The 17,506-nt window shown below is 41.0% G+C and overlaps 1 protein-coding gene across 1 annotated transcript; it reads right to left on the bottom strand.

Moving 5' to 3' along the window:
- Positions 1-2,118: 2,118 nt before the first annotated feature.
- Positions 2,119-17,506, bottom strand: mmp14a (matrix metallopeptidase 14a (membrane-inserted)). The gene is made up of 10 exons (XM_072377000.1): positions 17,024-17,506; positions 8,242-8,390; positions 7,605-7,727; positions 7,104-7,411; positions 6,860-7,021; positions 6,371-6,516; positions 6,026-6,164; positions 5,772-5,922; positions 4,212-4,327; positions 2,119-3,995 (listed from the first exon to the last, which is right to left on the bottom strand). Exons 1-10 carry the CDS (start codon positions 17,105-17,107, stop codon positions 3,685-3,687), a joined length of 1,689 nt encoding a protein of 562 aa, XP_072233101.1. The 5' UTR covers positions 17,108-17,506; the 3' UTR covers positions 2,119-3,684.

Below are 17,506 nucleotides of genomic sequence, written 5' to 3' on the forward strand. Positions count from 1 at the left end.
AGTTATTGAGTCCCAACCTCCAATGGGTGAGAACCAGTAATAAATAGTGTTTATAAAGCTCTTTAACAGTAATGTAGCTCAAAGTGTGCAACTAAGGCTGCCTCTTAAAAGTGCTGAAAAGTCCAATTAAAGCAATGTTTATGTGTGAGGAGAACCAAATTCAAACAATGTATGTCACTGACAGCAAAATAAAAGCTGAACCACAACCTCGTGTCTGTCTTAGATTCACCAGCTTTCTTTTGCTGTTGCCTTGAACTTGTAGTTTATCCAGTTTTCTGTTGTTTACTGACAGTGTGTGAAGAGTTAAGGCAGAGAGGAATGAGGGGAAGGGGGGAGGATGGGGCAAAGAAAGAGCAAAAACAGACCAGAGATACTTGTGGAAGCAGAAGGAGTGGTTTGAGACTGAAGCCTCATAAAAAGAATAATCTTGCAGTGGGTGAGGAATTAAGAGAAGGAGGAGAGACAAACTGTACGGGGAAGTGTGAAGGAAAAATATCCTCAGAGCTAAAACTTTCTGGCTTCTTTTCTATTTTCATCTCGATGTGTGACTTTCATCCATGTTTCTTTGTTAAATGATGGATTTTGAGGGGAAACAAACCCCTTCTTTTGCAGAAACCTGAACACACACTCACTCAGATATACAGAATGCAGGCTGCAGCCGGGCCTGGCCCGGAGGCAGAGATGTATCAAGAATACCAGATGCTTGGCTGGAACGCGTTTCTCTGAAAAATGTGAGCGTTCCATCACTTTTTCCAGCTCGTTCCTCAACACATGACTGCTGGCTCCGTGTCCAAAACAGTGTAACTTAACCCAGACTGTTCCTCTGTGGCTCTGCAGCAAACCCGGTGAAGGCCTGTTGGGGATTCACACGTCACACGGGACCATCGCCACATATCACTTCTCTCAGTTTTCCTCATTAAACTTGATTTGCAGGGGAGATTTCTTTTAAAAAGACACATAATTTGCTCGATGCTGCCGTTGCCTGATGGTCTGTCTGTCTGTCTGTAGGCAGGAGTTTGTGAAAGGAACCCAACAATTTTCATGGAAATACTGTAGGTGGAAAAGTGGATCATGGTCAGGAGGAACCTATTATATTTTGGGGTCTGCTTCTCAAACACTGCATTGCTTTGTTTCCTTCTAAAGAAAACCTAAAGCTGTCCACAAAGGAATGGTGTTTGTTTTGCTCAACAAAGGCTTCAAGGGAACGAAAATAAATAAGAAAGAGACGAAGAAGAAGGTGAAGAGTCAGACAAAAGCAGCAGGCCTCCTGCAGTTTGACTTCTTGGACTGCTAATAACCACCTCTGTGACAGATTAGTGGTGCCACCGTCCTGAAGACACATTCTGAGCGAATGAGGGGGAAACTTTCCTGAGATGAGAATATATGGAACGGAAAGTTTGCAGATGTTGAGTTGGCGCAGCTGGCGTTGAAAGTGGAAGTGAACCAGAATGATGTAATCCTCCCAAACCCAAAGTTTTTCAATGACAGCTAAAGGCCAAAGATTTTCTGTTCAATGTGGATTCAGCTGGCAAAAATTTACAGTTAGCACATTTTATAGCTTTAGCATTTGGAGTTGGGGTGCAGATACTTACTGAAAAAGCGCTGGTCTAAAACTTAGTAGCTTGTAGCCAGTTTCATCTGCACTTATCCATCCATCTTTATCCATCAGAGATGCAGGGTTTCCGGAGGACATGATTTACAAAAAGACCGTCCACAGTCCATTTTAAATGAGCTGGCACAAATTTACAGTTAGCACATTTTATAGCTTTAGCATTTGGAGTTGGGGTGCAGATACTTACTGAACAAAGGCATCAACCCAGGCTTGTTTCCCTGCTAGTTAAACCTTTCTCTTATTAAACTGGTAGCCTCTAAGGACAGAAGCAGACATATTCTAACCATGACTGCATGTATTTGAGGTTTTATTGACATTGAGAGGGAATTCAGCTCCTGATTCTTCTTCGTCTGATTTGAAAAGACTTTTAATTCGTCTGCATTAGTTTAACATAGAGTACGTGTGTGTATTCTGGTGAAGAAGTTGTAAAAGAAGGGGAATAAATGTTTGTAGAAAATAGTTTAATTCCACTCGATCCGATCAAATAAAAAGACAGACAAGAGAAAAAAAATCTCATTCCATTTTATTGATAAGATCATCATTATAAATATCATTACCATTATCATTGTTACTGGCTAAATCAATTCTCCTTCAGCTGTAATTGGTGTAAAACAATAAAAAGAAGATAAAATCATTGAGAACCATCTGTGTCAAAGTTCATAAATAGCACGCTTGTTATTCTGAGTCTACGTCTGAGTGATTTGGGGTGTTTCACAGGAAGAGGAAACTCTCTGAACTCACATTAATCTGATCGGAATCACGACACGCTGAATGTAAACGGGTTCATTTCCATAATTGTCATGTTATGCCTCTGTCCAGCAGGACTCCAAATGACAACACATAAAAGCAAAAAAAAGAGCAAAAAATAACAATAATAACAATAATCATACTTATAATAACAATTCTAATTAAAAATTGCACCATATTATTGGGAACTGCACTAAGACAAATGAACAATTCGCTCTGCTCCTGTTTAAGAATAATGCACTGGTGTCTTTGTCGATTGTGAGTTAAAACGTCACATTTTAAAAATTCATTTTCCATCTGACTGCTTGAACTGAGCTTCTTTTGCAGGTTTGAGTGTCTTCGGTAAAAAATGTGCATACATAAAGGAGGATTCCTGAACCAGAAGCAGATTTTCTGGGTGTTTTGGTCGGTGTTCAGTCTGAAGTCTGACTTACAGATACTGATCGATCAGTCCTAACACTGTACATAAGGGATGTGCTGTAACACACAACTGCATTAAATCAATCTTTCTGATTATCTTAACTCTCATCAGAAGGGGGGAGAATCCTTTTAGAGCACCAATACCAGTAAAAAATACTTATTTCAGTGCCTTCCGTTGAGTTTTTACTACAAAATTCCCCATTTAAAAACAAGAAAAATGTTTGAAACAAGGAGACATTTTGTCTTTACTTAGTAAAGTTTAAAATTCAGGGAAAGAAAATACTTTTTGTACTGGTTTTGTATTGAGATCAGATTTTGCAGGCCTTCTTACTCGTAGAAAATAACCAGATACTTCCACAAAACAATGGATTTAAGAGGAAATGTTGTGTTGAAGAGTAAAAGAAATAACCCTACTGGCTATATTTCAGAATCACCCAACAGACATGATCATTTTCTAACACATTTGTCCAAATAAGAAGTGAATCAGACAACAGTTCAGCTGGAGTCGTCCAGTTATGGGAAAGGGTGGGATGGTTTAATACCTGGGATATAAAGAGGGGAGATGCGGGGGGATGATGAGTCTTTGTATATTTCCCTTCTTTATTGTGGGTATGTTCTTAATTTCTGATCAAAAACAGTACATGTAAGTAGTTAACATACAAATATACATTTTCCTGATTTCAGTTTTCATGGGCGGCCTCTCTTTATTTTCTTTGCTTTTGTGGCACTTACAAACCACCCAACATGTCGTCCCCCTGCTTCCATCCGTTCCTGGAGTCGCTCTATTCTTCTCCTTTACATCCTCTCACTCTCGGCTTCAGTCTTCATCCGGCCCTCCTTCCCTCAAGCTCACCCCCTCCCTGTCTGTCCCTCTGTGGCAGTCTGTCAGTCACCTCGTGGTCTGTCTACACCTTGTCCAGCAGTGATCTCTGACAGTAGAGGAGGCGTCGAGGCGTGCCGTACTTCCTGAAGAACAAAAGCGCTCCCAGAGTGACCACCACCAACACCAGCAGGATGAGAGGAATCACCACGGCAACCGGCCCGGCGCCGCCCTCCACTTCTTCGATGATGATCACCTCTTTCCGACCCTTCTTAGGCTCCTCGCTTTCACAGCCCATCCAGTCACGGAGCACAGACTTGGGGTAGCCGGACTCCACCTTCATGTACTGATTATTGAACTTCCAGTACTTGTTGGCTTTGTAGAAATAGGTGTAAGCTGATAGAAAAGGAAAGATCAAAGGATGAGAAGTTAGTTTAATGAGGAGTTTCAGACTAGTTGTTTCCCCTTTTTTCCAGCTTTTAGACTCTAAAACAACAAAACGTTGTAAAAATATCATTATTTGTGACAAAAAGGAGACAAATTTAGCTGAACTCTGACTAATTTTCTATCCATCATCTATCAAATGAAAGCTTAGCGAGCAGAAACACTTACATCCGTCTGAACTCATGACGGCAGCTTTGACGTTATCTGGCACTCCACTCCACTTGCTGATAGCCTTTGGATAATCTCTGTCCACGCTGCGAGTTTGTTCGTTGAATCGATAGTATCTGCATGTGACACAATAACCAAGCGTTTATAGACATGAAAAACAGTACTTTAAAGAATAAAGAGCTTCAGGGGATAATTCTATGAGTATTGTTGGGGAAACTAATCGTTTTAAGGAATGTGTTTGAACTCAGTGACATGTAGAGGCATAAATGCATTTTGCAACCATTAGAAATAACCCATGAGCCATTATCCTCTTCCTAGAGTGAATAAGGAACCACTAAAGGTGCACTCTGGAGCCAGTTTGTCCCCTCGTGGTGCTAAAGAAACATTTTGAAGGACAAAGAACAAGGAGGAGAGCCCTAAAATGTTAGAACTTTAACATCCCATGTGGATATTTATCCTAACTTTATGGATTTATGGTTTTCCCTCTTCTTTTAACAACAGTCTGTAAGCGTTTAGGAGTGAGGAAACCTCTCCAACACTCCTTTATTGTATTTTGTGATGCTCTGAATGTTTTCAGCTGGTGAAAGGTCTGGACCGCAGGCATTTGGAATAGATGCAGTACGTGGTTTAACATCGTCTTGCTGAAATATTCAAGGCCTTCCCTGAAAAAGCGCTGGTCTAAAACTTAGTAGCTTGTAGCCAGTTTCATCTGCACTTATCCATCCATCTTTATCCATCAGAGATGCAGGGTTTTTGGCCTGAGTTCGGAGGCCATGATTTACAAAAAGACCGTCCACAGTCCATTTTAAATCAGAGAAAATGTCCGTTTTCTGGATCGTGTTCAGTTATTGCCGTTTGTTATCTGGATAGAGGTTTAACCTGCATTTGTGGACGGTGAACAGTGACTTCTACAAGGTTTATTATTGGCACGGTAAAGTTTTAATGAGGCATTTGTGAACGTAGCTCTGTACTGTAATGCTTGACAAAGCTTTCCCAAAGTAATCCCTTGCTCATGCGGTTATATCAGATATTTATAAATGATGTTTTTCTTGATGAAATTCCTTCAGATTGTTGAATGATTTAAAGATATGCTGCACCACACAGGGAGAAATATACAAGATCCTCCCTTTAAAAACCTTCATAGATGCTTTTTCATACCAAATCATATATTTTTTCTTAAATAACATCATTAGCATCATGCATGCATGTCAACAAATGAAGTTGACTGGACTAGTAGAGGTTAAACCTGATGTAAGAATAACTAATGAGTCTTAACTTCCATAAGATCTTTTCTTATTTAGGGTTGTATGTACGGCCTCGACCTCACAGATATTTTCAGATCAAAAAGTGATGCCACATCATCTCTGTACGGATGAATGTTCCATGTGGATGTCAAAAGGATGTAAAAATAACACTAAATATCAGTCAAACATCCCCTCCACAAGCACAAGATAAACCGACATAAAAGAAGTTTTGCGCTATGTCAAAAAAATGCAAAACGATCAAATAGATCAGAAGTTTAGATAAGTGCAGAAAACCCTGAAGAGAGGATGCACTCACTCAGTTCCTCTGAAGAAGAACGTCTGTCCTGTCGGTGTGTAGAAGAGAGCAGCATCGATCTTGTCTGTGGGTAAACCAGTGCCCATGTCTCTCAGACTTTTTGGAGAATCCTTGTCCATGGTGGATTCTTTGAAAACCCAGTACCTGTCGCCTAAGGATGGAAGGAGAGGACGCTGAAAACAGACCCAAGCGCGAGCAAGAAGGAATGTAATCATCGCCAAATTGCTTCCTGTCTGACCCTGAGTGGGACCTACCCTTGAAGAAGACAAATTTCCCATCATCCCTTTCATAGGCTGCGTTGATGTTTGAAGGCAGGCCTTTCCAGAAGTGACTGATGGCCATCGGGTAGCCAGGCAACACCTTTTTGTTCCGTATACGCCAAAACCACTTGTCCTGCAAGCACACAGGGAGATTTACAAGATATTTCCCCTTCATTTATGAACAACTAATCAGTTAATTAGATTTCCGTCGGTCAAATATGGAGATTTGCTTATTTATCACTAATATTTTTGCACAGCGTTTGTTGCTTAGACACAGCTCAGACCCAAAAAAAAGAGTCAAATAAGATTGTTTTTGGCCCTGAGAACAATGTTCTGTACCTTAAATACGAACTTCTCCCCTCTGAGGTACGCGATGGTGTCAAAGTGTCCCTCACATATGTCGGGCCCGTGGTCGGGCCTGTCAGGCTCGGTCGGAGTCTTGGGAGTAGGAGGAGGAGGAGGAGGGGGAGCCCCACTTTTTGTTCCTGTGGTGAAGGTTTTCAGAACAGAGAAGTGAAAAACGCTTAATTAGTCATTGTATCGTGTACTGTAGGTGCTCAAATCTTTTATTGCTGCTTTAGATGCACACATAAACTTTAGATTTTAGTCTTTAACCTGTTGCTGAATCGTTGTCTCACTTTTCTGAGCTATATCTATCTTTAAATAAACTCCTAATTTGTTCTTAAAACTAAACTAAATCCCACCAACTATGACTATTTTGTGGTTTAAGAAAGACTTAATGTGTCTATGTGCATGATTAGGAACAATGAAAGGTGGCTGTGATCTCTTAATCAACACGTTTCCTTCTCTTCCAGTGAAACTACCCACCATAAATAGCTTGGATTCCCATGCGGTCATCATCAGGAAGTTGGAAGTTTTCTGTTTCAAACCACTGGTAAAAGGGAGCCATGATGGCAGAGGGGTTGTTGGAGTGCTCCAGACCCAGTGCGTGACCCAGCTCATGGACCGCGACCAGGAAAACGTCATTACCTTCGAAGAGAAAAAGACAAAGTGACAGTTGCACGCCACGGAGTCTCGTCTCCACTCATCTTCCGGCTGATCTGACACTTACCTCCTTGATCCACGTTGCCAGTGGTCCACGGCTCAGCGAGGTCAAAGTGCGTGTCTCCCCCGATGCCGTTACCGGGGAAGTAAGCATGTGCAAGAAAGCCACCCTCTCCGTCAAACGGCGTGCTGTCGCCGTGGAAGCCTTCAGAGAAGGACAACATGATGTCGGCATACTTGTCGACTTTCCCTCTGATGTGGCTGAAGGGGATCTCTCGGAAGGTGAGCGGGATGACGCTCTCCCACACTTTGAAGGCCTTTCGGATGGCATCATAAGTGGCTCTTTCACCCACTTTGGGGGTGTAGTTCTCTATGCTGCGGCGGACAACGGAGAAGACGGGATTCAACACAACTCACCACAAAGAGGTGAAAAAGTAATCAAGAAAATGCAGATTTTTGTATGTGCCACAAATCAAAATATATATAAAAAAAAGAAAAGCAGTAATTGGAATTGGTGCTGATAACTTTTTCAACCGAAATAGAGAAAATTCTCAGGTGAGGTTCTGACCTGAAGGTCACCTCAGACGTCTCCCACTTCAGACCCTGCAAAGCGTATCTCTTCCTCCTCAGGTTGGTCTTCAGCTCTGGGCCGAACTTGTCTGCGACGCCACACCGCGGCCGACTCATCGCTCTAGAAACAGCAGAATAAAACAGTTTTCAGCTATTTGAAATATAAGTACAACCCACTTTAAGACCCACAATTATACTAATTTACAGGCTCATAATTTTGGTTACAGGGTCAACTAGTTTAAACGCTTTAGTTAAAGAATTTGTGGTTATAATATCCATTGCAGCTCGTATCACCTTCCGTCTGTCTCCTGTCTCTTTAAGCCTCCTCTCCTTTTGGTCACTTATTGGTGAGCTGATTGATCAAAAATGGTTCCTTGTGCTCCTTATTGGTTTATTGTGTCTTCACACAAACTTCTTGCAGTATGCAAATGTGTAACACGATGATGTAAATAAGTAAAGGAAGAAAAAGCCTCCCCAACTCTCTGTAGTACTAACTTTGTCGAGGTTTTACATGGACAGAAAAGCTATTTAACACATTTAAAGTAGGTAAAAAAAACTACATGACCTCTTTAAAGTTACTTCTAATAGTTTGAAACCATCAGTTGTTTGAGACTGAATCATCAACCAGGACTTACTGTAACGTGCTGGTGTCTATGGAGCCGGTGACAGTCAGTCCGTAAAATCTCTGCATGGATTCTATCGCTGTTTGGATGGACTTTGGCGAGCGGATGGCCTGAGCTCTGACATCACCAGGAGGCAGATATCCATACTGCTGCAGCCATGACTAACAGAGAGAGACATGGATGAAGAGAAAGAAATTGAGAAAATGTCACTGATGCAGGTTACCTCATTATTCCAGTCGAATTAGACTATAGATCAGCTATAAATCAAAATAACTGGTTTAGTTAGTCTATATGCATAGATCTAATTTCAATTATTTAAAAAAAAACTGCACAGATCATTTAAGAAATAACATTTCACTCACTTTCAGGATGTGTTAAGATCATACCTACTGACATGCATGTACGTGTGGTCTAAAAACGGCCAAATTACACTATTTTGCCCTCTCCAGTAGGGTCTAATTTAATGAACTGACAGCATTTAACAATAAACTGAGAACACAAAGCTCTGTAAAACATGTGGGATTTTAAATATAATATTATCTAAGCATTGGGAATATGAAAAACTGATATTTCCAACCCTATTAAGTCAATATCCCTAATTATGTTATAATTATTTTTGCACAGAGACATTGGTAGTTTGGAGATTGGTACCAAACTGTTAAAATAGTTTTTCATAACCAGGAATGCACAGATATGTTGTCCCAACATCAGTAAATCAGCAAACAGGACAATATCAATGGCAGGGATTGATATTTATCTGGTGTGTCCTGGTTGTGTTGCATTGATTTCTGCCCTGAAACTGAGATTTATTTACATTTAACTTTTGCTAAGCATGGACAAAAGGTTTGAAAACCAAACTCTTTTATTCATTTATTCGTGTAACAGATTAGAATCTGTATGCATGATTTATTCAAAGGAAGTGTGCATACAGTTCCTTAAAATGCTTATTTTACTGTTTCTCTGACATTAAAAAGGGGAAAACGATGACAAAAGGAATCGGTATGAGTCACTGGCATTTTTCAATCACTAAAAGGAAGGGAAAGGAGGCGGGCACGATGTTAAAAACACAGCGACATGATACTGTCGGCTGTATTTTTCATCTCAAAATTTGAACATGAAGCTCTGTTTACCACCAAAACACTGACAACTAAAGTGATTCGGAAAATCTTACAAGTTGAAATTGTTACTAATTCAGTGAGCACTTGTAAAGGATTTGGCAACGCAGCATTAATATCTTAAGTTCCTGTTTTCCTTTTTCTCTTTTAGTCTGATTTTAAGTCACTCGTGCCAGAAACATCACAAAAAAAACCCTGAAACAATACAAACATCTTAGTCAACAAAAAAGAAGGGACTGTTTTCCTGCTGCCAGTCACATTTCAGTTTGTCTGGACTTGCTAAAGACAGACTTCAGAAACACAAAGGGTGTGTGTGTTTGTGTCAAACTGACTTGTTAACCTACTCCTGCAGATGCCAACACGTACTGAGGTAACTCGGCATGCCAGATTCATTTCTTTTCTTCTCGTGACTTTGACATTATCCCGTTTAGAAACTCTTAAAACCAACACCAAATCCTGAAACGTCTCAGTGATTTATGCTGAACTCGTTAGCGGAAACTTTGTTGTGGGGTCATATGGTGGCATGAGAGAGGAACAAAAAGCCAAATAAAACACACAATCTGAAAACACTGATGTCATTTTAGTTGCAATGACCCACAACCCTGTCTAGACAAAGACAACTGGCAGTTATTACAGTGGAAAAAGTAACATTTTCAGCAACATTTGAGCTCTTCAAAGCTTGACCTTAAGCTCTCCCTGCCACCATCTTTGTCTCTCGTCCTCCTCGCTGTCTGTCCTTATGTTGTCAACCAAAACCACCACTATTTATCTTTGCACACGAGACGCCAGGCTTTTCTTTCCACTGCATGCTGCTGGTGGTCTAATAATGGACCAAGACACCGTTAAAAGAATAGTTAAACATTCTGGAAAACAGCCCGACAAATTGTACATCTGCGACTGCCAGGAGGCAGCTTGCATAGACACAAAATGGAGGGAAATCTTGCTCTCTTTTTTCTACTGTGTTTAAGTCTCCAAGATTAAAACATCATTTATTTCTTCATTCATCTTCACAGTTTAGAAACTAAGCATGGGATTGAACAAGGGTTAGAGCTTAATATAAAAAGCCTTGGTAGACGTATTTATTAGCAGTGTACAGAGGCCAGGACAGCTGTTTCAGCATTTGCAGGCTAATTAATTACAAAGCTGGCTTTTTTTTGGAGTGGCAGAGGAGCAAATGTATCTTTAAGAGTGTTTCCAATTTTGTGTTAATACACATTAGCATCTCCACCACAAAAGAAGTCTGTGGAATTACCCCGAATTCCTCCTTTAGCGTCATCTAAACCTCAGATATCGTTGTTGTTCCACCATATGTGCTGGTTTTCTCTTCAGAACTGCCTCTGACGAGACGGGCAAAGCAGAGGGAGGGATGGAAATGTAGCGACTGGGTCGGACTACCTTGCCATGATGTACACAACCTGTGCACACACAGCCACTGTTAGTAGTGTGGTGGCAGTGAGGCCGGAGAACAAGGTTCACTTATGATGAGCTGCAGAGAGGCACCTTATCCCCCTTCCCTCCATCTCTGCATATTCAATCTGACAAGTACTTCAAGATTTCTCTGGATTATTTAAGCGTCCAGTAAATTTAATTCATCCACTGACTCTCGCAGGTTTACTTTCACAGTCTCAGGGCTGACTGCTGCTAGTGTGTCCTGTGGCTCCAGTGTGGTGACGCGTCTGCTTCTATAAAAACACTCCCCCCACACCGTCAAGACCTCCACTTCTCTTCACTAGTCCCCAACTACTCCACACACCACCACCACCTCCGGTTGGCATGCCAGGTATCCCAACATGCACCCCTCCTCCCTGGAACTCCCAGCAGCCTCCATCAAAGCTTCTATTTATTGAGACTTGTACATGGCTGGTATTGTTGGCCAGGTAGCTTGCGACACAGCCATGTGTGGTCACAGGGCTGGCTGCTGGTTTGGTAAACACAAGCCCGAGTCCTACAGTGACGTTTGGTCTAGATGTACATTACACAGGCGGCCAAACACAGCCGATATGATGCAAAGTTGGTGAAGGAAGCTGCTTGAGTGCGGCTGTGCGATGTATGGATTCTGTGACCCAACTATGACCTTACTCCACAGTTTGTTTTGGACCCTCATACTGCTCTGCTTGTCCTAAATCATTCTAAACTGAATATCTATCTATCTATCTATCTATCTATCTATCTATCTATCTATCTATCTATCTATCTATCTATCTATCTATCTATCTATCTATCTATCTATCTATCTATCTATCTATCTATCTATCTATCTATCTATCTATCTATCTATCTATCTATCTATCTATCTATCTATCTATCTATCTATCTGTCTGTCTGTCTGTCTGTCTGTCTGTCTGTCTGTCTGTCTGTCTGTCTGTCTGTCTGTCTGTCTGTCTGTCTGTCTGTCTGTCTGTCTGTCTGTCTGTCTACCTACTTACCCACCTACCTACCTACTTACTTACTTACCTACCTAAATACCTACTTACCTACCTACCTACCTACCTACCTACCTACCTCCTACTTACTTACTTACTTACTTACCCACCTACCTACCTACCTACTTACTTACTTACTTACTTACTTACTTACTTACTTACTTACCCACCTACCTCCTACTTACTTACTTACTTACTTACTTACTTACCCACCTACCTACCTACCTACCTACCTACTTACTTACTTACTTACTTACTTACTTACTTACTTACTTACTTACCTACCTACCTACCTACCTACCTACCTACCTACCTACCTACCTACTTACTTACTTACTTACCTACCTACTTACCTACCTACCTACTTACTTACCTACCTACCTACTTACTTACCTACCTACCTACTTACTTACTTACTTACTTACCTACCTACCTACCTACCTACCTACCTACCTACCTACCTACCTACCTACCTACCTACCTACCTACCTACTTACTTACTTACTTACTTACTTACTTACTTACTTACTTACTTACCTACCTACCTACTGTTTCCTAGATGTTTTCCTTATTTCAAAGAGTTAAGCAACTCCCTACAGTAAATGTATAATTAAAGTTGGTTTTATTTGATTCATTCCAAGTACATTTTTATACTGTTGTCAGAAGTCAAATGCCGGAAGTCTTAATCTCTCTTAAGATAGAGGCAGCATGACACTAAAACCTATGCTTGAACCGACTCACGGTTGTAATGACTAAACCAAACCGAGCTTGAGTTGTTTTTCTATGCTATAACTCAACCTGTCAGTCAAATTCATTTGGGAACAACATTTAAGCACAAAACTGAGGCAGTAGAAAATATCAGACCTTGAATTTTACACAGGTTGATACCCTCGGGTCATACTTTACAGCCCCGATCATGTCAGTTAACACTACTCCTGAAGAAAAAAACAAGCTGAAACCATAGGTTTGTGAGCACAATGCAAACAATGTGTAGCTATGCCCTGTGGGTTATCACCCATCACAGGACATGCAGAGGCATGCTATTCTCACACAATTACTCACATTCTTGTGAGACAATAAAAAGTACCAAACCACAAGTTCCTTAAAGGGTTATAAACGAGATGAAAAAAGTCCACATACATTTATAGCTTATGTGGCGGAAAACAAAAAGATGAAGACATTTTCAGAAAACCACACATTGTGTGAGTGTTTGTCTATTTTTATGTGGCATACGCTTAAAAATGAGAATACGATGACAAAGCTAAGAGGAAGATTACAAAGATTAATAAGCTTCACCTTCCTATAGCTAGTGCTATAAAACGCTCCGTGGATTTATGTCAAGAAATCAGGTGAACACTTTACTTCTCTTTTTTCTGAATCCCACTCAGACTAAGTGGAAAAATGGACAGTCAGGAGCATCCAGGAGAGCAGAGGATGATCTAAAGCACAGATTTACATTGGAGAGCAAGAGGTAAAAACATTAGAAGAAAGAGTGGGCAGAGGGGTTAGAAGTATGGCTGCATTTAAAATCTGAGGGACTGAGTCAGTTGTTCCTCTCGCACTGCGCCAACGGAAAAAAAAAGAAAAAAAGAAAGAGAATTCTGCTCATGAGTGGACGAATCTCTCATTTGCCGTCATTTCTTGGTGTCGCTGACCTAGTTAGCACTCACACCAGGGCCGTGCTACATGTTTTCTGCTTCTCTTTCTCTTCCTGTTCAAACAGGTAAAATTACATAACTCAATGGAATATTTGACCTCGTGTGAAACTTTTAGAGCTTCCAAAGGTGAACACACAGCGAATAGCTGTAGAAAAATGCACTTCGGGAGTAACTTTACTCTGATTCTTTTATATAACTCTCACTGAAAATATGACATGAGGTCAAATGATTTACTTTTAACTCTTCAAAGTCAAAAGTTATGTTGGGGGAATATAACTCCTCAGCATTAGCAAAAGATTGGTGCCACATTAAAGTGTCACAGCATTAAAATGCTCGGTTTACAATAAGGTATATTTAAATTTACCCAAAACTCATCACCGTTAAGAGTGACAACTGATGTGTTGCTAAGCTGGAGAATCCTATTTGGCAGCTTAGTTGTAGTTTTATTTTTGATTCCACTGTGCATTTTGCAGATAAAAGATGAGAGCTGTCCCTTATCTTAGTGTTTAAATCCAGGGCTTATTTTTTACAACAGTTGTATTTACAGTAGAATGAGGGATTGCTGCATACACAGCGATCCAAAAAAGCTCCTTAACTACAGCTTAGCTCTAACAAATAGAAGTCGAGACAACAATGATGACACAATCCTGAGTGAAGAAAAGACAAGTATTACCAAGTTTACAAATAACTGTCTGTATCATTTGAAGTGAAGTTTAGAAATGTAGCTATAAAGAAAATTATAGCTTTAATATTCTATGCTTTGTTATGAATGGCTGTTCTGAACAGAGCAGAAGGCCCAGTTGTTGTGAACTAGATGTGGAAACAGCTAATTGATCATGTGATCATCTCTTCTCCTGTTATGTACATTAGGTTTCTGAGCCAATACTGAGAGGGATTTGTTGTGCAATACAGGTAAAAACCCAGAAGTCTGCATTCCCATGTAGGAAAAATCAGCTTAAAAATCCAATATGGCTGCCCTGCAAATAAAGTGGTGACAACTGCAGTGATAAACGTCTGAGTCTCATTCAGTCAGTCCCACAAAGTACTGCTCAAATTGTGCTAGATACCATTTTGTGATTGCGTTGTATGTGCAAAATACTACTTTATGCATTGCCATGAACTTGTATTACTAACAGCCAAATCAACTCAACTCGGCTTTTTTATGAAGCCTATTTCAAACACAACTGTAACCCAAAGTGCTTTACAGAGCAAAAGGCTCAGCCAAGGCTAAAAGATGAGAATAAGACATTCAAGGTCACTCATAAAAGCAATTAAAATGGCAAAACATAAGCTAAAAAAGGGTCAAACTCCACTGCACCTTTTTAATCAATATTCAGTCTTTCCCTGCAGTGGAAACAACCGAGTCTCACCAAAACCCCAAAGTGCATTTCTTGTATCTAAGTATAAAATCACTGTTTTTATAAACCGGATTTTGTTACAGCACATCTGGAATTCAACCTCAGTCCAATCCAACCAGCTGAGCACTTGAAAAAAAAAACAGTGGCAGGAATGCAAATTTTGAACAAAATCATGGAAAACGCATCTGAAACTTGTAATCCTACACTCATTAGCTTCGTGGCAGAAATGCTTTCCCTTTCATGTCCCTTTTCCTACAAATAGAGCAAAGATAGGCCTCCATTGAAGCCCATCAGTTTCCCATTAAGGCAGATCCAACTGATTATTTTAACATTTCGTAAGTGACAGCTGCTCTATGTCACATCAGCGTGCAGCAGAACTTGAGCTAGACTTTGCTTTGATGCTACATCACCAGCGACTCCAGTTAAGATAAAAGGAATTGAACCCAGATGTGTTTTGACCGGATCTGTAACCCGCTGCTAGGATCATGAAACATGTGTCTGCGATCTCCAATGTTTTTTTTAGCCAGATGAGGATAGTTCCTGTTTTAGGACCTGTTGCTTTCCTTGCAGCCCACTTCCTTTGCTCACAATGTCCAACTAAGCATTTTATTTAAGTCGAGAAAGGTGAATGAAAACAGATGCAGGAGAACGAAAAGCCGTTTCGTTTTCTAGTCGCCTTTTTTCTCTCTTGGTGGGGCCTCTCTTCTCACTCAGAATGGATTTAGTGGTTTTAGTTTGTCAGAGTGAAGTCACAGAGGGACGCTCTCATCTTGGGCAACACTTATAGACCACAAAATTCCTCTGTAACAACAACTTTGTCGTCGTGAGTTAAGCTTTCTTGGTCCTCCAAAGCCCTAAAAAGAGTTTCACTTCACTTTCTAGTTTTACATTTTACATTACCCAGTCATACATTTGTCTTAATTCTGTTTCGGCTATTTTCTCCACACAGACAAGTCTATCTTTTGATCACAGGTTTCATGTGGTGACGTCACCTCTTGCCCATAATCACAGCTCATCTTCTTACTGCATCAACACTGACTGTTGCCGCTGACAGAAGCACCTTCCGTATATGCACCCTGTTTCAGGAGATAAGACCCCCTCCTCTCATCTGATGTGCCTCACAAAGAAAAGTGTTATTGTTATCATCGGGATGTTGGAGATGATTTCCTGCGGCTGGTTAAAGCAACACTGAACTGTTCTTATTTCATTCTTTGTTTTCAGCGGCGTGTCGGTGCTCGCCATGGGAGGGCAGCTGTAAACTGTCTGACTTATCCACCTCGTCTGGCTTGACTCACACAACACCGACTTGTGGTCAGTGACTAAGGTCTTCTTTGGCTCTTTCATACATCCTGCCTCTACTCGGGAACTACAACACAGACTCTTGTAAATGTTAATTAAAGCTGCTTTATTTAGCAGCTAATGGACAGTTTGGTCTGGGAATGAAATTCCTGTGACTTCTGATTATTCGTGACATTTTTTGACAGAAATGCATAGAATCTGAACCTCCTCTGACTCATTATGACCCAACACGGATCTTGGTCACACACAATGAAAACTTTAATTCTCCTTGTGCTTTTGGGCCACAGCTTTTAGGGAAGATAGACCCCTTAAAGAAAATCTACAATGAGCCAAGACATCCAGGGTGACTGCAGTCAATCATTTACAGAACTGCACAAGATCTGATGACAGAATCTGTTGCTTAGAGGAGAGCTAAACCGCACGATGGTGTCACCAAGCTGGAAAATCACATGCTAATACTGAACGCCTCATGTCCAACTTGTTGTGAAAGCAGACCAGGTTCATGGACTACTGTCTGCACAGTCTACACAAGCAGATGAAATCCATTACCCTCCCCCCTTATAGTTGCACCACTACCCCATTTTTTCTCTAAACAAAGAAGCTCAGCTGAGGTTTCTGAACTCTTCTCTGCCCCTGCATGGCTGGATCTCCCCCTCCTCCTTCCCAAACCACAGAAGTAAACACTCATGACATTGTTTCACTATATGGAAGATAAGAAAGAAACAGATCAGGACTTAGAGAAGAAAAAAGAAAATATAGTAAGGGAAGAATCCTCTGCTGCTTTGAAAATGTTAATAAACTTTAAAGATTGGAGAAGCATTTATAAAACTAAAGATTACTGTGCTGATGAAATAAAAGCACAACAAATGTAGCCTATGCATCAAGATGCACTGTTTAAAGTATATATGTGTATATATATCTTCTTTATCCGTGTTTCTTACCTCGGCTTGCAGTACGTTGGCCGTGACGGAGGTAAAGCAAAAACAGCAGAGAGCGCAGGCCAGGCTGAGCAGCTGCGGCAGCATTCTGGGGTCTGCAAACTACCTCCCCCGGAAAAAAGTTCAGAAAACTAACTCTCTGCACAAATCTGGCCTCACGGACAGCAACGACGGGCAAAGAGACACAGCAAAGCCGACCGATGCTACTTTAAAACGTGGCAGAAAACTTTCCCGTCTCCACATGGAAACTTTCGGCGCACCGCACAACTTCTCGGCACAAGAGCGACTCCACTGGAGTCAGGGATGGACAGGGAACAACCCCAAAAGTGCTAGAAACATAAGGTCGCTGGAACAAATGCGAAAGCTTGATAATTTAGCTTCCGTTCCCTCGGTTGGATTGTGTGCCGCATGTGCGGACGTGGTCAGTGGAGAAAAGAAGAAGAGATTTCTTGAAGGTCCTCCTCCAGATGTGCGCACGTCATTTAA

This window comes from Leuresthes tenuis, unplaced genomic scaffold (assembly GCF_036924035.1).
Source record: "Leuresthes tenuis unplaced genomic scaffold, fLeuTen1.0.hap1 SCAF_22, whole genome shotgun sequence".
NCBI lineage: Eukaryota > Metazoa > Chordata > Actinopteri > Atheriniformes > Atherinopsidae > Leuresthes > Leuresthes tenuis.